Source organism: Passer domesticus, chromosome 1 (genome assembly GCF_036417665.1).
Source record: "Passer domesticus isolate bPasDom1 chromosome 1, bPasDom1.hap1, whole genome shotgun sequence".
Taxonomy (NCBI): domain Eukaryota; kingdom Metazoa; phylum Chordata; class Aves; order Passeriformes; family Passeridae; genus Passer; species Passer domesticus.
Genome location: NC_087474.1, coordinates 42027491 through 42052060, shown reverse-complemented (window position 1 = coordinate 42052060; position 24570 = coordinate 42027491). Strand labels below are relative to the sequence as shown.

Genomic DNA, 24570 nt, shown 5'->3' with positions numbered 1-24570 from the left:
GGAGTAGAGCAACTTAACCTCAGCGACACCCTCACACAAGAGGAATCATTATGTTTGTTCACTTCCACTTGTAGAGCCTTACACCTATTGTGCAAGGGCATCTGGAAAGGGGGGGACAGAAGGCAAGGACACCTGGAAAAGATGTGGTTTGTGCACCTTCAGATTCCTTTGCTGGTATCAAACCTGATCTTCTCTTAAGGGGTATTTAAATGGGCATTTTCCAAGTCCCTACCTTTGTACTCTGGAGTTGGGTGACATGACTGGAGCACTTGCTAATGAAGACCAAAGAAAAAATATTGAGTATCTCAGTTTTGTACTTGTCAGTTTTATACTTTTGTCACTTTTGACATTCATAGACAGGTCCTGTGTCCCACTGATCAGGCAGGGTGTGTAGGTACACAGTTTGTGGTAATTGGGAGTGGGGTTGCTGCTGAGCCTCATCCCTAATTACTACAAACTGTGTACCTACAAAGGCGCAATTTCTTTCTCTTCCATTTTTATTCTAAGTACCTGAAGAAAAACTGTTTGTTATTTTTCATTTCCCTAGCCAGGTTCAGTTCCAGATGTGTCTTGGCTTACCTGATTCCCTCCATGCACCCTTTTTCTCTTCAGTATTTAATTTTATTTTCAATTTGTTTTAACCTTCAGCTGCATCATCCTTTTTTTTTTGTTGTTGTTGTTGTTTCCCTAGGAAACATCTTCTATGTATCATACAGTCTCAAAACCCTTATAATTTTGTTCTGTTTTATAGCAATCAGGTGCCTCAGGAAAGACAGGGAGCAACTCTGTTTTCTTTTTCCAATTTATTTCCTATTCTACATATCCCTTGTGATACAAATCAGCAAAAAACATGGATTTCATGAGCACAGTTTACAGTAAATAAGGATCTGGTGTACAGATGGGGCTTTCATTCCAACCTCTCCAGTAGTATCTTTCCTTAGAAGGAAAAGGAAAAACAAATGCACTTAGACTGCCTGGCACAGACAATGACCAGCTATTGTAAGAATGACTCTACAGGTCACGCTGCTCCAAGACACAAGAGAGATCTTTTGCTTTATTTCCAGTGAAAGATAGATCCAGTAGGAAAGTCCATCCCTTCTGAACACAGTAACTGGAAATGGTGCAAAAGCTAAAAGAAGGATGAGCTAATAATGCCACAGTAAGCAAGGCTAATGCTGGAACAGAGATCACGTGTGTAATGATTCCTACAAATCTATCCCTGCCCCAATCACAAGGAGCTCTACACAGTATGGACTGCATCACACCAACTAACGGGCCAATTGCACCGTTTGGGGTGTTTTTAGGGATGTAGTGCCTTTAAATCTATTTTTTTAACCTTTTACTTTAACCTTTTACTGAAAAACTGATTTCCAGCATCAAATACTGTAATGTATGTAATGTACTGTAATGTACTAGTCTCTCCTACACTGGGGGGTAGGGAGCCCACTGGTCAGAATATGAGACAGACACTGCTGAATGTTTGCCTGATTCATCATTCAAACTAAACTTATTTGCAGAATACCTGTAAAAGTTTCTGTATCATTCTGATCCTGTAGCACATTCACATGATGACAGTACACAGGTAGTGTACTTAATCCTGTACAGATAAAAAATCCTCATGTCCTAGGAAGACAAGAATTCTTAATAAAAACAAATTTTAAAAACCTGACTTTCAAAACGTCTTACAAATATCTCGGGCTTAGTTCACAACCCTGCAGTGACATTTCATGGCTCCATAATAGTTCCAGCAATGAACACATGCTGGCAAAGAACACAGACAAAACTGAGGAACACAAACATCTACATGTAGAAAACTGGGTAGCTGGCATTCCTATGGGATGATCTAACCCCATTAGTTGGTAACACCAGACTCATTTATCCTCCCAAACAAACCTAATACAAAATACTTCCTGTTAACAGGGTACTTACGTCTCTTATGTCTGTTGGTATACAATGTTTGCATCCAATGTCAAGGATGCCAGTTTTAAATAAAAGGATGGAACAGATTTGGAAAATAAAATTACAAGAAACTAGGCAGGGATTAGTAAAGTTAAGGAGCAGGGTCAGATGAGCAGCAGTAGCTGCTGGAAAATTGATTCCTACTCTTCGTAACACAGACAAGCTACCATGCCAAGAGGTCAATGCCTTAGGTAGCCACCTGTTTCAAGAAAAAAAAAAAGACAGTCTCTTAGTTTAAGGAGCCTGGAGGTATCACATGAATATCATTACAGGGAGCTTCATACTTGCATTGCAGAAGCCAGCAAGAGGCGAATTAATTCCATGTATTAATAAAGTTGACATTTTCTTACAAAGAAAAACTATTAAAATGCTCGGTCAAAACTGAGGACTAAACATATTCCATTCTAACCAATCACTGCGTCTGTATACCTTTTCAAAATTTAATGCAAGATCAGTCTTTATTCCTTAATAAACTCAAAGCATAATATCATTTTCCAGGTCAAAAGAAACTACCATATAATTTATTCTCTCATGACAAATAGCAGAGCTTTTAACTAGGTCTCTTGGGAACCTGTTTTGGGGATTTTTTGCAGTGCTGGGAACATTAAGGTACATCATAAATGGAAATAAACTGGGGAGGTAGAAGGAAAGCAATAGGCAGGCTTACCTCATTGTAGCTGAGGGTAGTTTTTGAGCACAATACAGTTTTTGTGTAATTATTTTTAAAGGGATCCGACTCAGGCTTATGGTGAAACCTCTGCTGTCCCAGCATGCCACCCTTGCATCATCCATTCTTTACTCCAGTGGCTTAAATCTTCATCATGTCTTCAGGGTCTTGTTCTGAATGTGTGTGCAATGTCTAGAAGAACACACAGTGAGCTCTAAATAGGCTCTATTTCTATTTCATTAGTTTTGTGACCTACTAGAGATATTGAAAATTCTGAGTATTTCAAAACAGGAAATGCAAAAAAAGTAAAACCTCTAAAGCGTTAACACTCAAAGGAAATAATATGAACTTTAAGGCTATAGATTCTGCATGATCTCTACGCTCCTGGCTTTTGACACAGGTCATTGAAGTCAAACCGTGCTGTGGCAGTTTTGGTATTTAGTGACAATTACTTGGATTTCAACCAGAGGACACATGAAGAAAATCCTCAAAGACGCCCCTTCTACGGAAATATGTTTTCCTCCTCTGGCAAACACCAGTCTTCATACAAAAGAAAGGAAATTAGAACATCTGGCAAAGTGAACTCTGCTATGCTCCTAAGAATGGAGAGCTCATTGAGGTCTGTTTAACTGGAATACTTGTGACTTGGCTGGTACATAAAGATGAGATGAGATCAGGTCAATACAATGTGCAGAATAACCTTTACTACTTCTCTTGATTTCCCTTTATTACTTCATAATACATATCATTCTCCACGAAACATTTGTTTTGTTGGGGTTTTACTTCTGTTCTTGTGACTTCTGTGTTCTGTTTGTTTTTGAAGATTTCGATCTGTTGAAGAGCCTAACTTCATTGCAGGGTGTCATATGAGACACAGAAGGAAGCAGCAATGTTTGCATTTGACTGAACAACACAGAGCCTTCAAGGCTATGTATTTCTTTTCCTGTTCTTTTTTTCTCTCATATGATCAAACACCCATGTCTCCATTGAAGTAACAGTGTTTTCAGAGATCAATAACTCTGCAGATTCACCCAAGCACAAAGCAGAGTAAAAAGGATAAATTAAAAGTAAGGAAAGACATCCAAGCATAAAGTGGCTATGCAGACTACTGGAAAAAAATAGACGACTGAGTAAAGATACAATGGGTGTTTATAAAGCCATGAGCAACTTGGAGACAGTGGCTCTTCAACAAAAGGATGGGATATCAACTGAAGCTAGGTGCTGGCAGATTCACAGCAAGCAAAATGGAGGCTCAAGTATTGAGTGCTTAAGTTGTGGAATGCTTTGCAGCAGTGTTGGGATTGCTAAAACATCAGATATGCACCAAGAGCCAATGAATTGAAAGTAAATAAATCAGGGGGCATTAAAAATCCACCTTTTACCGCTAGAAGCCTCTGATCCTAGAGCACTACTACATTTCTGCTGGGTTCTTTTACTCTTCTCTCACACAGACTTTCAGGGAGAGTGGAAAAATTATTTTTTAAAAAATTGGTGAACCAAGGATTTAATTTTTTTGTTGAAAAACTTATGTTCATACAAAACACAAGGATTCCTCTTGGGACTCAGGTTAAAGACCATTGCAGAGAACCTGAAGTTAAGCTCTAATAACAGGATCCATTTTAAAAAATGTGTACACACACATCACTTGTAAAACACTGCAGAAAGACAATTTCCTGCAAGATACACTGGGGATTTTTTTGCCCAAAACAGTTATAACTTCCAGGCTGCTCCAGTTCCAGTTCTAAGCTGATTCTTTGTTTCTAGGCAGCAAAACAGTCAAAGAAATGTTCACCCACCAATACTGTTGGAGGTCTAGTTCTGTTTTCCAGACAGTGCTCACTGCCAGTTTCCTTGCCTGCAGTACTTTAAAAATAAATAAAGCACAGGAATTGTCTTAGTTCTGAGGGACATTTTCATATCATTATGCTATTCACTTGTCTGAGGCAGACACAATTTTGTTAAAAACCAAATACCTTATTGCCCTTTAACCTTGAAAAATTCAATGCACAAGTAAAAACATAACAAAAATGAGACTGTCACATTCAAAGCCACTACCATGTGGAAAGGTTGTTGGATATGACAGCCAGATCGGAAGTGACATTTCCAGGTCATGGTTTTCTGTCCCTAATTCCTTCTGATCATACTCAGCCATTTTATTTTGGTAGCTCAGAGCAGACATGCTGCAGTAATGCAGATTATAAAACCCACTACATGCTAGACTTTATTCAGTGTTGTTTTATCACACAGTTAAATCCTGTACCATGGTCCCACAGGACTAAAGGGAGAGTCTGCAGAAGGGAAAAAAAAATTGAGTTTTTATTTGAAAAATGGACTAGATTTTTTGGCATGCTAATTTTTTATTAATATCTGGAGAGTTCTGGTTAGGTTAGGAGATTCACATGCAGTGTACTTATCATTTCTCTTGTTCTAGCTGTACAAACACTTACCCCATGAACAACTTAAACCTAGTGAAATTTTCAAGGGTAAAGTAAAAGTTTAGGATATGCAATAACCATTACATTGGTGTTCTCAGGACTTCAATGTCATTATTTTTTTTCTGCTGCATTCCTATGCAATATAAATTGCATTATTTTAGCACTCATCATGGAATCTGCCTGCTGGCTGCCTAATAACTGCTTAGAACAATGTGTCTGACCTCCTTCAAAAATACAAACTCAAACAAATAATGTAATTTGATAATTGATGAAATCATGTTGTTTGACTTGAAATTGGAAAAAATCTGTAGTAAAAAATGGCTTGACTGAGCAAAAGTGTATTTATGCACACAGGGAAAGAATGAAGAAAACTTTATATCTACTTAGTATCTACTCCATATGCTATCAGATTAGTTCTCTGCATCAATTAATGGGGAAAAATTTTATCACAAAAGTGACAATTACCAAGATGGGTCAAAACTGTCTCAATGCAATTGTACTCCATCCTCCCATTACAATTATTCTGAGCAGTTTTCCTTATTCCTTCATATACATTTCCCCATTCCTTCACACATATTTGTTCTTTTCACCTAGATTTTGTAGCTTAAAGACATGAAAATGTTTTTACCACAAAACTATCTCCAAAATTCAATCACAAGTCATTAGTAGGGTAATGAAGTTCATTCATGAAGAAAAAGGTTTCTTCAAGCATCCAATATCTTGCTCACCCTGGAAGACAGTTACAAAGAATATCGTTATTTGATGAAATCCTGCAAGAATGTACTTTAATGGAGAAGCATTACTTTAATTAAAGCAAAATTTTAGTTTTTAATTAAAGTAAGGACATCAAGCAAAATAATCGAATTTTTACAGACCAACTTCATTAGCAGTATTAGCAGGAGGATAAAATACCCAGTCCTGTATCAAACCATCTTACTTAAAAGCCACAGAAACCATTACTGTGATCCCAAGGATTTTTCCAAATAATCAGACTCGCCACAGTCCACTGAGTTGACCTTCTTAATCAAGTCCAATGGATGTGAATGTTCTTCAAACTTTCACCATAGTTGGGCATTTCCATACTTGGACGAAAGCTGCAATTTAACCCATTTTGATATATCTATATTTATTAGAACTGTTAAACTTACTAACAAATCAGAGAGAGCAATCAGAACCTGAGTACAATGTGAGATTTGGGGGGTGGGGGGGGGTGAGGGTGTGAAGAATGTAGCCAAGAGAGACCAGTCGTGCACCTGAAAGACACAGTCTCAAATACAAGTGTGAGTTTGAGCAAACAAAATTACTGTTCAGGAAGGTCAAGTGCAAAGTCAATGAACAGTTGCCCCATGTACATTACCCTATAAAAGACAAAAGTTTTACCTTCCCACTGATCTAACTATTTAGTATTACTTTCACACAGTACTTAGCACAGGACATCTCATACACATCAAGTTCAGAAATGTAATTTTGCTGGTAAAATAGCAAAAATATCTTCTTACATGAAGCTGCTTTCAGCAGGAGAAGACAACACTCTTAATACCCAAACCTTCATGAGAGCCACAGAAACATACACACTGTACATGAAGGACCACCCACAGGAGACATCAGTGGTTTCTGACCTATGTCTCCTTGAACACCCACAAGGACCTTCAACAAGGGTCTTCCCTGCCAGACTCAGCAATTACCAGCTGAGGCAGCAGAGATTGTTTCCTTCTACAGATGTGGATTTAGTTTAGCCCAGGGTACACCTTCTGCAAATAGAAGAGGATAACCCTAGAAAGGCAACTTGAAATCCATGTATCCTCTATATGGGTCTTGTTACCCTCCAACAGGTTTTCAGATGTGCCTTACATATGTAATATCAAGCAGTAAATAATCCAGTCCAACTGACTGCCTCTAGTTTTACCAAGTTGCCTGTTAACAAACCTGAGGAGGAAAAATCCTTATTTGTAATAATTTCTTCTTTCTTTTCAAGCTGATCCCTTTATGAATACACTGGAGTTTGGTAGTGGTGGTGGGGTTGCAGAAGTGGTCTCAGTGAAAAGAGGTGTGGGGCTGCCTTGTGTCAAAAACAGCTGACCCAGCAATAGACCCACTGCACACTGAAGCCAAGCCAGCCAATGTTTGTCACATCTCTCTGAAAAATATTTTAAGAAAAGGCAGAAAAAACTACGACTGAGAGGACCAGTGTATGGTGAGCAACAAGGCTCCAGTAGGAGGCACTCCGTGCTGGAGCAGGGATAACCCCAAAGGGACTACAGTCAGTGGAGAGCCCACATCTGAGCAGAGCACACAAGTAAACAATGCAGAAGAATAGAGAAACAAGGAGCAGCAAAGAGAAACTGTTACATACTGACCTCTAACTCCTGCATCATACATCACCCTCTCTTAAAGTTCTACATATAACTTGCACCAGGAACAAGAGGGGAGGGAAGGTGTCTGGAGTGAAGCTAAGCCCGGAAAAAGGGGAGGAAAAGTGCTTTCACAACGTCTTTAAATGTTTGTTATCTTTGTTTCCCAATGCCCAAATCGCTAACTAAATGTTTATGTTAATGGGCAATAAATTAATTTCATCCCCAGCTGGATTCTGTTTTGTCAACAGTAACTGGTGAATGATTTCCTTGTCTTTATCTTGACTCATGAGTTTTCTCACTCCTGTTCTTGTTTTCTCTGTTCCTCCCCCAGCCCTGTCCTGTTGTGGAGGTAGAAATGTGAGAGCTTGGCTGCCAGCTGAAGCCAACCCATCACGATGAGGAATGTGTCTAGAGTTTTAAATTTTTAATTACCTGGGAGTACAAATTTGACAGTATAACAAGATGTTTCAGCAAAGGACTTCCTTGATTAAATTCAAGTTTTTTGCAAATAACATTATTCACGCTAATTAAAATGCCTTCATCGGAAATGAGAAAATAAATAGCACCAAAGGAACCTTTAAAAAAGGCCCACATCACCCAATGTATAGAGTCTGAATTTTAATTTTTCTTCAAAAAGGAAATAAAATATCAGCAAATACTAACTCTTTAGGAGTTGCTTCTGGTAAAAATTTGATATCCTATAAAGAACAAGGCTTTCTTTATAGAAATGGTTTGCAACAGATGATAGAGACCCATTTGAGCATCTATTTTATAACTATTCTGTCCTTGAAATTGAGAAAAATAACTAGGGCTATGTTAAATATTTTGATATATTATTATCAAGATATATTTCTCTCCTTTCTGCCCTCTTTCTATAATAAGGATCACAGTCCCTGTCACCATGACTGTTTTGAAACAGATGCCACAAATTACAGAACCAGTATTTTAAAAAAGTAATGAGGAACATTTTGCTTTTAGAAAGTTGTATTACTTTTTGCAATAAACTAACAAATAAATTTTGGAGGACTGCAATGATCTCTGCTGAAACTGTGTTGCTTACTAAAAAAACTCTACAGAATCTATAGTAACATGATTTTGTATTTCACACTGCTATTTCTCTAGTGTTTGGGGGACCCAATATTTCTGACCACTCTGAATACTGGATGTTTGGCTATAAAAATAAAATCTAATTTTCTGTGAGAGAGTCAAGAAAATGTCAAAACCAACATTAACTCAAGCAACTTTAACCACACTCATAGGTAAATCAGAGTCAAACTAAAAATGTATTTTTTCAATTCCTGATCCTTTAACCATGCAAAAAATTCTAGCTTCAATCTAATCGTAGATGGACACCTAGTGGTATAATATAATTGATTCCTTTATTCAAATAGTTTCATAAATCCAAAGCCCTATGAATAGAAGGGATTTCTAGCATACTGAAAAGTAAAATGTCATATACAATTTTAAAGGCTTTATTTTCACCTATGCTTTCCCTGACTTCCTACTTTCATAAAAGTATCATCTGCAGCAATCAGAGGTCTGGGTTCATATTCAGAAGCTTTCAATTAAGGAAAATTTAATTTTGTAGCAAAAAGACTAATATAATCAATAGGTAGGGGTTCAGTCCTTAAAACACAATACTTAGTCTATGTAACGATAAATTTGTGGCACTTTGTACAAAAATAAGCCAAGATCACTTAGTCTGTTTAAGAAAACATTTTATGCACTGCAGAATATAAACAAACTTGCTCTGGAACAGCCAAGCAAACCAGGCCCACAAATATAGATATAAGGAGTTGCTCCTACATAGCTGAAAAATATGGGCAAAGTTTCCCTAAATTATTGCAGAATCCATTTAACACTTGTGTATACACATTCAACAAGTTATTGATGAAACAGGTACTGATATTCAAAGATGTTCTGAACAAACAGCAGCCATCCTTTAGTGAGATATTTTACCTTCCTTAGCTTCTTGTCACTTTGCTCCATGCCTCTAAGTCTTAGATCTCCCCAAGTCTTTAAAATATAAACCATCACATGTCTAAAATAAATTAACCTGACATTTACTGTATTGAATCAAACTGGAAAACACAAACAATCTTTTAATGCAGGATCAAGAGATTATTCAACATACTTCAATGACTAAAATAATACAAATTACATGAAGGGGGAGTGGGCCAATAGAGAGATTAGTTTTATCTATTTTATAGTAGTGACAACTACCATAATCTTGCTGTACTTGGAACAAAAAAAGGAAGAGATTACCTATAGCCTGACTAGACATGAAACACTACAGTCCACAGAAACAATGAGAGAACACTGTCCTGGCTAAGCAACAGTGCCAAAATATGAGCAGCATCTCAGGTGGAAGGTTTGGAAAGCAACTTGAAAAAGGAGAGTGCTTGGGAAAGGATGTCACTCATAACAGAGTAGAAATCTGGAAGGCAGTTCCATGCAGGGGCACTTAAAAGTTTTCCACACAGTGCTGTTCTTTAACAAGCAGAGGAAAAAGCAACCATTGGTAAAATATATGGAATACTAATTCTTAAAATGGTGAAGGGGGAGGCCCCTGTGGAACCTGAACACAGCATATCCAACTTCTATCTCCAAACAAGGGGATCACCTATTGCAAAAATTCACAAGTTACCTAAAAACGGCAAGTAATAGTAAGGAGAAGAGCCAGTGGTGCATTAGAGTATGTAATCTGAGAGAGAATAAGCCCCCATTGCATTTCATTTCACCTTGATCTCCAGTCCTCAGACATCAGACGTGCTGGGTGTAGGTAGGCTGAATTTCTGATTATAACCAATTTGGCCCTGTAAGTCCAGTAATGTTCAATAAGAACTTTCACAATCACAAATTCCTGACTGGTGCAATTTATTGGAACAACAGAAATAAAGATTTGGAACAGCCATTGATAAATGCACTTATTGCACTAGTGATAAATATGTCAAAGCTAGCTGGCAATTAATTGAGCTAAATTAAGAATTCAAGCTAAAGCAACAAATTCAGCTTTTCACTAAGCTTAACTTCACTGCTAATTAGTTTGGTTTCACCAGAGTATGCCCTGACACAGTCAGAATAACAAATCTTACCAAAAAAAGGCCTACCTGTTTTGGGGAGGAGAAAGGAACAAGCCAAACAACTTGTCTGTGAACTGGGGTGATATTTTCATCCTCTCCATGGAGGATTCAAAATGCTAGTGTTATATTTTTGGGTAAATGGGGGTGGGACTGCAGTCAAATATAACTGGTCAAATGCTTCTGCTGTCATAGGTGGGGGGCAGCCCCTTTCTCATTTTCATATTGACGGGTGTATTTTTTCACATGCAAAGGAAGGATGATGAGGGGCTTTTTGAGCTTTGGTCAAGCTGAGCTATAGGACTTACAGATGAATCAAAGGCAGACTAGAACCTTGACATTTCAGCATTGCTTCCTGTACAAAAAGTCAAAGCAGCAGTAAAGGCCCAGTAGTCTGTTTCCATCAGCATGTTAAAACCATACAAACATGTCAGTGCTCTTCTGTGCTTCACTGGGACAACATTGGGCTGGGAGGCCTCTGCTTCACCCCACGCATTATGTTGGTAAGCCTTGCTCTATCCAGGTGCAGGACAAGTGTCTCAGCTCACACTGCCTCAACTAGCCCCAACAACTCTCCACAGCAAGCCTGGCAATTTTCCACAGCCAGTGTCACAAATAATCTGGTTTGTGAAAGCCAGCTACAGAAAGTTGTGCAAGGATCTCTCCTGTGTATGTAGTAAACAGCCTGTGAAATTAAATGCTGTTAAATCCCCGGGGAAAAAAACACCACACTAGGTACATAATGACAGATGCTAAACCACCAGTCCTTTCTCAGAAAGGCTGAGTCCTTCTGGAGTGCTCAGAACCTGGGTCAATGATAAGCAGTGGTTAAAAGTGCAAATAGAGTGTTAGGAATCATCATGAAACAGAAGAAAACAATGCACAAGGACACAAAACTAATAAGACAACTCTAATACTGCACACTGTTCTGGCCACTCCATGTCAAAGGAAACATTGTGAGATTAAAAAGAAATTAAATGCATTAAAAAAAAATAATGGTAGAACGATACAGTGAAGAACATAAATTTATGGGCAAAATAAAAGATGTGAGTGATAGGATCATAATTTTTTATAAGAAGGGGAGAAAGGGTGGGAAAATGCACTGAGAGACAGCATGGAGGTTGATTTATTATTTTGGTTTTTGGTTTGTATTTTTTTAGTGGAATGTTTTACAACAAATTTAAACACTCCCACAAAATATTTTGAATGCCAAAATCAAAATGTGCTAAAGCAACAATTAGACTAATTAATTGAAAATAAGTCCAGCAAGCAGTATCAGAGGCAATAATGGGAGTTCAACCCACAGCCTACGGGAAGCTGAGACACAACACTACTTTGACTTTTTCTTGTTCCTGAACTCTCTCAACAGGCACCAACTGCACTCTAGTCAGAGGAATAAAGGACCAGAGTAACTCCTGTTTTGACTCTGCATTGCCTCAACAGAGTGAAAGTAACAGTGGAGGAATTGACAGACCAGACCATATTGAAGATTTCTGTCTTTGGGGTTTTCAGTGCCAGGGGCGGGGGAAGCACTAAATGCATTATAAAGTATGAAAAATCTTTGGCTGCAGTCAAATGAAAATAGGTATGGCAATAAGCAAAATTTAGGGAAGAAGGGTCACCATCATGCAAACGTCTATCCTTACAACACATGATTGAAAAAATGAGGAGAAGAAGAGGCAGAGAAGCAAGAATCAAAATCAGGAGGCAGGAAGAGGAGCTGGGAGACAGAAAATTACAGCATTATGTGAGACAAAAGGAAAAGAGGGATGAAAGTATCTTCAGAGGAAGGACAAATGAGAATGAACTGATTCTGTCTTGTTAGCAATGAAAAACTGACACAGAAACTGAGACCTGAATTTCTTCATCTGATACTGCCTCTGCAAAAAGGCATGGGCTGGATGGAATAATATTAAGGTAACATATAGAGCTATGATCTTCCCAGACAATATTGACTGCAAAAGGCAGGCAGGGAGGAAAGAAAGCAAACATTACATGAGATTAGGAAGAAAGGCACATAAGGCAAGTAAAAGGTGGGAAGTAAGGGATACTCAGAGCAAATATCACCAAAGGGAAGAAAAACTGAGGCAGAAGAGGACCTGGATGTGGAATTGGGATTTGTGACAGTGGAAAAAAGGATTTAACAATCTTAGTTAGTAGAAGTGGTTTTCTGCACAGTATCTTGGAAGGCAAGAATTAAACATACAAAAATTTAAATGTCTAGGATATATCAACATTAATTGAAAGAAATTAGTCTTCTTTATCTAGAAAGAAAACAGACTAATTTTAATATCTGGCTCCAAAAGTAAAACACCACTACATGCAAAAGGTAAAAACTGATATTGACTTTATCTTGTTCCTGTTCCTTAGCTGCAGTCATGACCATAAAAACTCACTGTACTTTCTGTACATTTAAAAGCCTTTTGTAGAATTTTAGAGAGGATTAGTAAGAAACAGAAACACACAAGCCATTTATTATCTGAAAAGGGCCAATCAGAGCCACCATCAAATAGTGAAAAAATAATTCTTCAAAGTGACATTTTTGAATCCCAATTAGCTGGAAGGGGCCCTAGCTTATGTTACAGAATAAGTGGTTTTGGCATGCAGATTTAAGTAAGGAACAGCATGATCTGTGGTTCTGCCCAGTTCAGCCTCCTTTTCATCATGCATGTCACTCCAAATACTGCAGAGTTGCATTTGGTCCATAAAGGGCTTCGTCTGAAGCCATGATACACAAATTAATTTTATGCTATGCAAGTTACATCACGATGTCTCAACATCAAATTGAAGCAGACCCTGACTGAAACTCCTTCTTCCTTTTCATGGTGTCATTAGGGAAACATGGAACAAATAGAGCTTTATTCAGAAAAACCCTTTAGTGTAATGGAAATCTTTCCTGTGCTCAGACAAAACCCATAAAATATACTTTGAAATAAAAAAGTAACTTTATGAGGAGCACAGCCAAAAAGAAAAGCTATGAAGAACACAAGAACTTCCCCCTACCTGGCAGATCACAAAAACAAAGTTCCTTTTTGTACTAAACATTACTGTATTTATATAAATGCAGTCGGTAAAGCACAAAAGGGATAAAGATAAGAAGAAGATGCATTGGGAACACTTAACTCTGCACTTAAGAAAATTATATAGAAAATAACAGATTTCAGTATTTCAGTATCCTGCATTTAGCTGCACCTCCAACTAAATCTATAACCAGAAAACAGGCTGAAAAGACACACACACAAAGGAGAGCTGCAGAACAACTTGCCAGACAGTATTTTTATATCTCATGAAAACAATGCTTTGCAATAAGCTGTATTTTCAGGGAGAAATAAAAGCCTGTAGAATCACAGAATTGTCCAGGTGAGAAGGAATCTCGTCCAACCTTCCCTGGGAAGGGCAGCATAGCTGAGACTAGCACGCTGCCTATGTTCTTTTGAAAACCTCCAGCAATGTCCCCAGGGAGGCTGTTCCAACAAATAGTCGATGCTTCTATAAAAATTGTCTTTCTTATCACAAGATGAAACCTCTCCCAGTGCAACCTGCTCCCATTATCCCTTGCCATGTGGCTCCTTGTGGAGGCACCCCACTTCTCAAGAACCCCACCCCTCAGATTTCCCCTAACTGCCTCTTATGGTAGAAAAAAAGAAGAAAATCCTGAATATCCTAGCTAAGCAATCTAGGTTACAAAACTGCTGGCCTGATTTTTTTGTTTTAATGAGGAAGAGTACAATAAACCAGGGTTTTTTGTTTGCTTTCCACTTTACACCCATATGACAAACAGATGAACACTGAAAACATTCTCCTTTAAAGGCTAGAAAACCAGCCTCAGGGGATTAGCTATATCCACCTCTATTAAAAACGGAGAAATGGAAAAAAAAGAACAACCTCACTCTGCAAACCCTGGGCTCCACCTGCTTCCTTTGCCCATGGCTGACAACCATGGGAGAGAAGGGATGGAAGAGAATCCAGGAAAGTGATTCTTCTTCCCCTGTACTCGGCGCTGGTCAGGCCACACCTTGAGTGCTGTGTCCAGTTCTGGGCCCCTCAGTTCAGGAAGGACATTGAGGTTCTGGAGCGTGTCCAGACAGACAATGGAGCAATGGAGCTGGTGAAGGGACTGGCACACAAATCCTGTGAGGAGCAGCTGAGGGACTGCGGGTGCTCAGCCTGGAGAAAAGGAAGGGAGCCTCTCCTCTGTGTGGGGAGACCTCACTGCTCCCTACAACTGCCTGAAAGGAGAGTGTACCCGGTGGGTGACATGACAAGATAATACAGTCTTCACTTGTTCCAGGAGAGGTCCAGGTTGGACATTAGAAGGAATTTCTTCACAGAAGGAGTGATTAGACATGGGAACGGGCTGCCCAGAGAGGTGGTGTAGTCACCACCCCCGGAGGTGTTTAAGGCTGGACGTGGCACTTAGTGTCACAGCCTGGTTTACACGGTAGTGTTCGGTCAAGGGTTGGATTCGATGATCTCAGAGATCTCTTCCAACCCAAGTGATTCTGTGATTCTGTAATTCTGTAATCACCAGCGCCTCAGGCACGCGCGCGCTGCTCCCGCCCACCGCCTCGCCGCCCCCGCGCGCCCGAGCACGCGCAGCGCCGCCGGGGCGCGCGGGCGTGGGCGCGAGGTGGGCGTGGCCAAGCGAGGCGGACCGGCCGCTTTTCGGAGCCGGTGGGCGTGGCCATGTACGCGGCGGTGCGGGTGGGGGCGTGGCCAGACGCGGGGGGCGTGGCCAGACATGGGGGCGCGGCCGGCGGGCGCGGCGGGGTCAGGGAGGCGGGGGAAGCGGCCGGGCGGGCGCGGGGACAGGCACAGGGACAGGGACAGGGTGGGCTTCCACGGGAGCTGCCGCCGGCACCGGGAGGGCGCTGGCCATGGACGCCACCACGCTGGAGCTGGACGCGGTGAAGTTCGCGAAGCTGGCGGTGCAGCGGGACCAGAGCGGGCGCTACCAGGAAGCGGTCTTCTACTACAAGGTACGGCGGGGACGCGCCGGTTCCCTCGGGGCGCCGCTGTCTCCTTCCCCTCGCCGCGGGCCGCTCTTGAGCCGCCCGAGGGGTCAGCGCTGCCCCCTTGGCCCCCCGAGGGCCGCAGAGGAGCGTCCGGAGCGCCGCGGCCCGGCACGGCCCTGCGGGCGGAGACAGGCGCGCTGGGTCAGCGCTGCCGCCCCCGCCCTGGCCCGGCGGGCGCGCCCCGCAGCGAGCCGCTCGGCCCGGGGAGGACGAGGCGGTGCCCGCCCAGACGAGAGCGGAAGGCCGTGCGTGAGCGTCGAAAGTTTGTCGGTCTTCGCAGGAGCCGAGTCCTTCAGGGCGGGTTGCGAAACGCCTTTTCCCTGCGTCCTGGTTTTAGGTGGGAGCGAGCGCTGTCCGTGCGCTATTCACCGGCAGGCTTGGGGGAAGCGCTGCAGGTGCTCTGCTTAAAAACGGGAACGGGCGCTTCTTCCAGCTGCAGGAGACACAGCCCCTGCAGTGCTTCTGGGAGGATTCATCCTAACCTCAAAACGCCTCTGCCCCGCTGGTTTTACACGTTCATTCCTGGCCTCTCCCCAAGCCCTGCCAGGCCAGAAAGGCTGATCAGTTTTGTGCTGGCACTGGGCATTTTGGAGGACCACAAGTGGGCATGCTGCCGCTCCTGGGTGTGCGGCTGGGAGCAGGTCTCTTGTACAGTCGCCAAATAAATAGAGAGGTCTGTGGTGAAATACACGATGCTCAGCAGTAAGCCAGCTTCAGATCACAAGCTGTCAGCGACAGGTTTTTAACCTCGTGTGAATATTCTTTCCGTTAGGGACCAGATTTTATTGTTTCAGTATAGTTTCAGATTGGTTTAGCTAAGGGTATAATGAGGTTGATTCAGTGTCTTGCTCAATATCTGTAGGCTTACTACTAGTATTTAGTAATTTTTGTGTAACCATTAGCCATTTTTCACCTATGTAAATTGTCTCATTTTGTTGTTTTATGTGTCATAAAGTTACATTAAAGTTCCGTATTCCATTGATTTCTCACCTTCAAGAAGGGATCTCTGAAGCCTCTGTTTGTCCTTATCACAGTAATCATTCCACAGATTCCATTATACTGACAAAGTCATTCTCTTCCAATAACTTGCTAAGGGATCTGCAGTTGGCCTTTTATTTCATGAGTACAAGGTGTCTGTGAAATGTTTAAAAAGGCCAGTGTTAATATCTTGGTGGCCTGTGCATGTAAGTGTGAAAGAATAGGAGGAAGAGTCTTTTTTTCTTTTTTTTTTTTAACCCAGTTGTTAATTTTTAGAGGGCTAAATTTATATATGTAAACATTATATATGCAAAAGTTTTAGTTGCCCATAATAACACTGATATTATGTTAATAAGCTCTGTGTTCATCAGCAGCAGCATGTGTGCGTGGTCTGATAACCATGTGCAGTACTGCTTTAGTATTTCTCCTTTTATCTGGAAGAAATTACTCAGTGCTATTCAGAATGAAAATATCTTTCTGTGCAAATAGTCATCCTTGTATGCTTTTGAACATACATGTGTGTGGAAAATCATTTTCACATACTGTGTGCAGGTGATATTCTTGCCGAGTGGAAAAATGCACCCCTGGCAGTCTTGGTGCGCTTGAAGCTACACGAGACAAGAGGATAACCTAGATATGTTTGGCTTTCCAGATGTTGCCTGAAGAATCACTGCCATGTTAGATTATACAAAATAATTACAAAATGTCATGTATTATTTCAGGGATACTTTATTTATTTATTAATTAATATATTCCGGCACAGTAGAAGTAAGCTCTGGCCTGTCACCAACTTTCTTATCAACTGCTCTAAGAAGTTCAGAGCCCACTGGTGCAATTACTAAGCATGTGGGAAAGCTTAGGTACTGAACTGCCTTCTTCGGGAACTCGACCTTAAGGATGAAACACGGAATATGCTACAGTTGTTGCCATAGACAATACCAAAATGTGTGAATGGAGTTCCTATGGTTATCAGTGTGCTTGGCTTCCTGCTACCGTGTAGCTTTGATAGATGCCTGCAGGAGTGCTGCCTGTGAGCCAGCTTCGGGCAGCTTGCTAATTAATGGTGCTCTGCAGAAATGTCAGGATCATATTTGGACACCGATGACTTCAGCCAAAACTGCTGAAGGCGGTTGCTAAGTCTGGCTCTTGACCAGCTGTTAGCAGCTTGCAGACTGATGGTCTGTAGTTAGCTTAGTGTGACTGTGGCACACTACTCATGACAAACAGTAGTGACATGGGAGAGATCATAAATGCTCAGTCTGACTTGCACATCCACCTGGTCACTGGAAACAGCTGGCATGCTGCCTCCATAAGCACTCTGTCAACTGCTTCAGTCCTTTGCAGGTTTGGTTTATAACAGACTTGTCTCCATTAGGTTTACATCTTAAAACCAAGCAAAAACAATTGTGCGTGAAATCACAGAAGCAACATAAATTATACACTGGTTTTGTAGCACTGGTTTGGAAATCCACATTTGTTCTCTGCATCATATGTAGACCACATACCTTTGTGATACAGCACCTGTTTTGTCCGTCTGTGCTTGCAGTATGTCACAGACAAATATACCCATCCCTTGAGCACGTAGCTGCAGTGCACTTTTTTCCCCTGCAAAAAACAGTTGCGTGCTAGACCTTAATGGTAGTTAATTGCTACGTGTAAATGGTACTTCTGCTTACCCTTCAGTGGCTGTGGATGTTTTGTGTGATGTAGTATGGAGATGGATGCTGGCAGGGAGTGTGCAGTACTTGGTTCTGTGATGTTTCTCAGTGAAAATTTATCCTGATAACAAATACAGGCAGGATCAGTTTTAACTTTGGGCGAACTAAACAGATGGGTATGGAGCAGACTGCTAAGCTTGACCAAAACAATGGCCATAAAACACACAAGGGAGCCCTGGCCATGGATCTGTGCTTGCCCTGTGCAGGGCAGCCTCTGAGCACAAGAAGCAGCTCTCTAGTTACTCCTCTGCCTTCTGCCTTCCCAGCCTGCCTGCCACCCGACCACCTCCTCTCCTCTGCTGCTGCTGGGAAGGCGAGTGCTGCCACAAAACTGGGGGGGTTTCCCATGTCAATAACGGGGACAAAACAAGGTTTCTGCCCTCATTTCTGTGGGGTGACAAATCTTGAGTCTCCCTATGGTTCAGAGACTGTGTCAGCTCTGGCTGTTTATTGCAACCCTGCCAAACCTTACGTGTTTTTCATAAATTCAGTGAAGGGATAGACAGCTTATGCAACTGAAGGTGTTTTTTTCTTAATAGATTTGTACAGGATGGAAAAAGCCTTAATGTGGGTGACGTGCTGTGCTTCTGAGCCAGAGGCCTACGCTCCCTCCTGAAAGCAGACTTCCATCCAGTATTTTGTGTACATACAAATGTTTTACAAAATAAGTTTGAGAAGCTAGGAAGCCTCACATTTGTAGATGTTCCAGATTGGATAGCTTTATCTGAGTAATAGTAATTTTTTTTAATGCTTACTAAACAAAAATTCTTGGCATTTGATTTTAAAAAGCTTTCATATTTGTTTACTTTTGTTATTACCAGATTAAATGCAAATAACTGGAATAGCTGCTTTTTTCTCCTAACCTTAAATCCTCAGCTTTAAAACCAAACTGATTTCAGTGCACGCATGAAGAGTTTTACTTAAAATCTCCTAATTTCATACATTACTATATAAACAGACCTAAGATCTGATCTTACAGAACTTCTGAATGTTTTTATAGTCTTATAGGTTGTCCCAGATGTGAGAAACTAAACATGATCTAGCTTATAATTTGAAACTTTTGAGCAGAATTTCCCTGCAGCCACTGAGTCTTTTTGCAGATGTAAGGGCTTGCTTTCATGCAACTCATGGCTGCTGTAGGCCCTCTGTTTATGGTAAGTAATTTTCTAGGCAGCAAACATTAACTTTGTCTCTAATTCTTCTCCCTGCAGGAAGCTGCACAAGCCTTGATTTATGCTGGAATGGCTGGGTCCAACTTGGAAAATATTCAAGAAAAAATAAATGAGTACTTGGAGAGAGTTCAAGCTCTCCATTCAGCAGGTGGGTAAGGAGCTTTCTAATTAAACCTCTGCGTAAATTAATTGAGTGGAAAGTTGTTTGCTGCTGTGAAATACATATCAATGGTGTTTGCTCTGTTTTTATTATTCTGATTTTCTTGTCCTTTGTGAAGAACCACAAATACAATGAGCACATCAGTGCTTTGAATTCTGATACATCATAAATTAAGCGGAGCATGACTTTCTAAGGACTTGGGTGTCAGTATTCTTTGCTTTTAAATATTCCGAGGAGCCACATCTGCAGAGGAAATGTGAGAAAGGTTATTAATAAAGGCATTAAGTGCCATGGACACCTAAGTATTTTGTCATAGGTGATGTATTTCCACAAATGATGCAATATTTACATAATCAAACATCCTTGTTCTCAGTGTAGTATGAAAGAGATTTTACTTACATTATTTCAAATCAGAAATATCCTGAGAGCTAACCTCTGCTTCAGGGAAGTGTGATGGTGTTTCCTTGCCCTTGCATAGATGTTTTTAGCACAGTTTAGAAAGATTTTGTTACCAGACAAGAAATAGACATTACCCATCTGATTAGAGCTGCTAGTGTATTGGTGACAGGTTCAGGATGTTTTTACATGTCTGCTGCTGTAGAAAGCTAAATACTTGTTTTTTCATTTAGTTCAATCACAGAAGACAGACCCTCTGAAGTCAAAACAACAGTTGGACTTGGAGCGTGCTCACTTCCTAGTTACACAGGCTTTTGATGAAGATGATAAAGGCAATGCAGAAGAAGCTATAGAGTTGTACACAGAAGCAGTGGAACTCTGTTTGAAAACAGTATGTTAAGCTACAGGTTAACTTGGTGGAATTATGTGATGGTAAGAAATTCTTCCACTCTCACAAATGACTGACCCTTAAAGGCTGGCTTGAAAATGGAGTACCTGTATTTGTAAAAAATACCTTTTAATTTTTTTTTGTTTGCTTCATTGTTTTTTTTGGGGATTTTTTTAGTGTTTCTTCCAGTCTTTGTTATGTTGCTATACAACACTGTAAATTTATGGGGACTTGTCATTTATGTGTTGTTTTTTTTTTTCTGAACTGGATTATACTAAAAGCTAGAAATATTCTGGAATATTTTTCATGTTGATTTTTGCCCTGGAGCAAATACCACAAAAACAGAAATCAAAAACTGTTAAAAATGAAGATGGCTTGCCAATGTGTCAGCTCTATTAATTTCTGACTACATTAAAGGAAATCATTTAAGGGAAATTTGTGTGTGTAACATTTTTTGAAGACATAACAGTCTACTGATGCCAAAATTATTTAAAATACTACTTGATTACACAAGTGTTTAACACTAAAGCTGTTATGAGTGAATTCAATTCACAGTGAAATTAATAAGGATGAATTGGCCATTACATAAACAATGAAGAATATTAACTACAGGTACTGCTTTTCTCCCTTAAGTCCAGTTGCCTTAACTAACTCATTACAAGAAGAGCTCACCATCATAATGTAACTCCACCAAGTCTGTTTTTCTTTTTCTTTTCTCTTCAATGTTATAATGTAAAAATATTTGTGGGTTGGTGAGGGTGTTGTGTTACTGTTGCTACATGCTTGAGTAAATCCTTTCTTCTGAATTATGTTAACAGGTTTTACCTAGGCTAAAACCCCTGGTGGTACAGTGTAACCAGATCAAGAGTTAGTAGAGCTGCTCTAGTTTTTCCACTTCAGCTGTTGGAAGAGAACATTTTCAGTCTATTACATAACATTTACTGCAGCAACATGCTCCTTTTCCCTGCTATGTTCCTCCTTCTGTTGTGTCAGTGCATGCAAATATTACTGAAGTTAGTCTGAAAATAACTCATATTAACAGCTGCATTTATTGGGTATTTCATTAGGTACAAGATACTGCTGAAGTTTCTTTTAATCTTGACTAGCATATTCTTTTGTTGACATGATGGTGAGGTTTGTCCCTTGGGGTAACCCAAAAGTACTTTCTTCTTCCCAGGATGAAAGGAGATTTAAGGGACTCTGCTGTCTTGAAGCTTTATTCCCATCTTTCTCCTCAGTATATTCAGGGGAAGAGATGTGTTTCTTCCTTACCTTTGAAGTACTCAGAGAGCAGCCATTCTTCTGTGGCTGATTCCTGGATGTGTGCTGGTGCTGGTGTTCCATCTCCACTCCATAAATACTTACCTTCATGAATCCTTAAAAGTCTTTTCCAACCAGGAACCCCAGAGTGTAATTTATTTGCAAATTAAATTAGTTGTTTACAGAGGGTGTTTCTAGTTTTGTTTCTTGGGGTGAAAGTAGCTTGCTTTTTGTATCCCCAGTTGACATCCCTGACCTGGAATAATTGGTCAAGGCACAAAAACCTGAAACCTGCTTGTGGATTCCACAGGAGAAGCCACGCCTCGTGTTGTGCCTCCTGCAGGTTGTTTGGCTGCAGAAGCCATACTCATCTGTAAGGAAGACAAAAGTATAAACTGTCACAGATAACCTCCCAAATGGGAACAGAAGTTAACACACCTCACATATTTGTCACCCTGTCCTAGGTTACTTTATGCTTTTGATTGAAAGTTTAAAATGTTGTTCTTGCACCTCTCTGTCGTTTGTTTGAAAACAAACTCATTTTATGAAGTAAACATTTTAAAGTAAACATTTAAAATCTTTTTCCTAAGTTGCCATGATCATTTTAATGCGTTTGGGGAAAAGAATCAGAGTGCATCCAAACTCAGCAGTATATGCAACATTTTGTTATGTCTTCTTTCTGCCAATAGTGTTTTAATACAATTAATTCTTCTGGCAGTTCTTTTTGTGTATGGACTGTTTTCCATGCTGAAGAATTTTAAACATAACTTCCATTCTATCAAAATTTCACTAGAACAGCAAAATGGTATTTGCTTACACAGTATTTTTTTATGCTGAGTTTAAAAAAAGAGACAACAACAAACATAGCAAAATATCTGCTCATTTCAAAAAGATAATTGGAAGAAATAGCTAGTTACTCTTTGCTGTAATCTAGAAGTATGACAGCTGAGCTTATGAAACATGTTGGTAGTTTTTGGATGTGTAGATTTTCCTTTAATTTTGCACTTTAGGCTACTGAAACCTCAGAAGCAGGCCTCCAGTCCAAGCTGAAACAACTGGCTCGACAAGCACTGGATAGGTGAGTGCTGCTAATGTTAGTAAACATCAAGCTGTCAGCTCCAAGTGCACCCTCTGAGTCAGATTCTCAGTCTAACATGTCTCTGTGGATTCTGTGTAGACTAAGCTCCTGAAGAGTTCACCTTGGAGCCAGTTGCTAGCTGCTTCACTGCTGAATGTGGCAGCTGTTGTGCCAGCCCTCTGGGAATCTTGGGACGTGCAGAATTAGGAAAGGACTGTGTGCTTGTTAGAGCAAATGCAGTATTTCAGAGATATAATCCAGAGTACTATAATCATTGGCCTCTATAAAAGATGCTGAATTCAGGCTAGGATGAAGTCAAAGTGTCAGTGTCCCTCCATAAGGAAGACAGCTTGGAAACTGGGAAACATTTTCTCTAAAATAGCAATCTAATTACATAGTATATGTGTAGTGAAATCTCTGAAACAATTTACAAAAGTATAAGGTCAATGTGCCTCTTTTTAAATCAGCTCTGTGATGATGAATCCCAGGCTGTGTTGGGCTAAGTTTCAGTATAAACTAGGTTTTAGCACTTCTCACTCTGTGTTCAGAAAAAAATCCCAATATTTTGCATATGTGTGACCATCCAGAAGCTTAATGCAGTAGTAATAAAATATGGCTCCTGCATACACAGTGTTCAGGCAGTTGAAAGTCTGGGTTGTGAGAATGCCCATGGGTTTTACTCCTGTTGTACCTGCTGGACAAAATAAATCTGGAAGGTATGAGAGGATGCAGATCAGTTTTTCTCTGTGTTTCAGTGATCTTGTTCTGAGATCCCACATAATTAACACTTACACAAATTCTCCTATTAGCATAATTTATAGGCAATAAAAGTCTAATGAGTTCTGTCAAAAGTAGCTTGTAAGAGTTGGAAATACTGTATTTTAAATGATTCAAGATCAGAAAAATAAAGTACAACATCAGAAAATTATTTTTGCTTTTTAGAAAAAGTAGTGTTGGTCAACTTGGGCATTTTCTCATTCCATTTGGCATATGTGGGAACATGAACCCAGAAAATGAACAATTGAACTGTAATTGTATTTTTATCACTGTTGTAAAAAAAAATGCATTCTTTATTTGCTTTAGAGCAGAAGCACTGAAGGAATCTATGTCAAAGTCATCTCAGAAAGAAAAGTCAACTGCAGCCAAACCAAATCAGCCAGTCAGAACTTTCTTTCCACTGGGACCTGATTTTTCTTTAAATGATAAACCACAGACAATCAGAGCAGTACAAGCTAGTGAATCTCAAGGTCAGAGATACACTGCAGAGGAGATTGAAGTACTCAGGTAAGACTAAGATTTTCCAGAATGAGTTCATGGAAGGTCTGACTCTGAGAAGCCAAAGTGCAAAGTTGTTTTTATAGATCATATAACTGCTACTTCACTGGAAATCAAAGGAGCATAATATTTTATATGACTCTGCCTTCTATTACATCCAGTTCCGTTTACTTTGATTTTTGTTATAAATGAAATAATCTACAAATAATCCATAAAACCATTAAACTAAATTCTGACTTTTGAAAAATATCAAATATATAATGTTCAAGAGGTCTTGTTTTCAGAAGCACCATGTATTACTAGTTTTTGAAAAGTTATTGTTTCCTTCTGCAAGTTAATCTTCAGAAGATGATTGATAGGTTTGTAACTTTTCTTTTTTGTTGTTTTTCTTCTGACTTGCAGGAAGACTTCAAAGATTAATGGCATTGAATATGTACCTTTCATGAGTGTTGATCTGAGGGAACGTTTTGCCTTCCCTATGCCTTTTTCGTAAGTAATGCTTCAGTTACTGAACTTCAGTTTTGTTTTTATTTTCAAAACTTTTCCATATTTGGTATTTCTGTATTTTATTTTTCAGAGTTTAAAATAATTTACATAGGCTTTTAAGCATAATTCAGGCAGAGATATTTAAATAC

General features: G+C 40.0%; 2 protein-coding genes across 15 annotated transcripts in view; one reads left to right on the top strand and one right to left on the bottom strand.

The window, feature by feature from the left end:
• LOC135298299 (collagen alpha-4(VI) chain-like) overlaps positions 1-15052 on the bottom strand; it is a 55926-nt gene extending 40874 nt beyond the window's left edge. For 2 of the 12 annotated variants that reach the window (XM_064415930.1, XM_064415908.1), the window contains exons 1-7: positions 14407-15052; positions 5690-5790; positions 4423-4489; positions 2627-2818; positions 1930-2158; positions 1523-1623; positions 580-687 (exon numbers count right to left, since the gene is read on the bottom strand). The gene's annotated coding sequence lies outside the window, so the exon portion shown is untranslated. Of the gene's footprint in view, positions 1-579; positions 688-1522; positions 1624-1929; positions 2159-2626; positions 2819-4422; positions 4490-5689; positions 5791-6987; positions 7285-14406 lie in introns of those variants that run through there. The other 10 variants (XM_064415912.1, XM_064415939.1, XM_064415910.1 and 7 more) reach the window with 9 other exon arrangements.
• Positions 15053-15300: 248 nt separating this feature from the next.
• Positions 15301-24570, top strand: part of CAPN7 (calpain 7) — a 32176-nt gene continuing 22906 nt past the window's right edge. Inside the window, exons 1-6 of one of the 3 annotated variants that reach the window (XM_064415874.1) lie at positions 15301-15474; positions 19418-19526; positions 20168-20325; positions 22593-22660; positions 23744-23944; positions 24338-24424. In XM_064415874.1, coding sequence (XP_064271944.1) covers positions 15373-15474; positions 19418-19526; positions 20168-20325; positions 22593-22660; positions 23744-23944; positions 24338-24424 — 725 coding nt within the window. In that variant the 5' untranslated portion in view covers positions 15301-15372. Of the gene's footprint in view, positions 15475-19417; positions 19527-20167; positions 20367-22592; positions 22661-23743; positions 23945-24337; positions 24425-24570 lie in introns of those variants that run through there. The other 2 variants (XM_064415866.1, XM_064415871.1) reach the window with 2 other exon arrangements.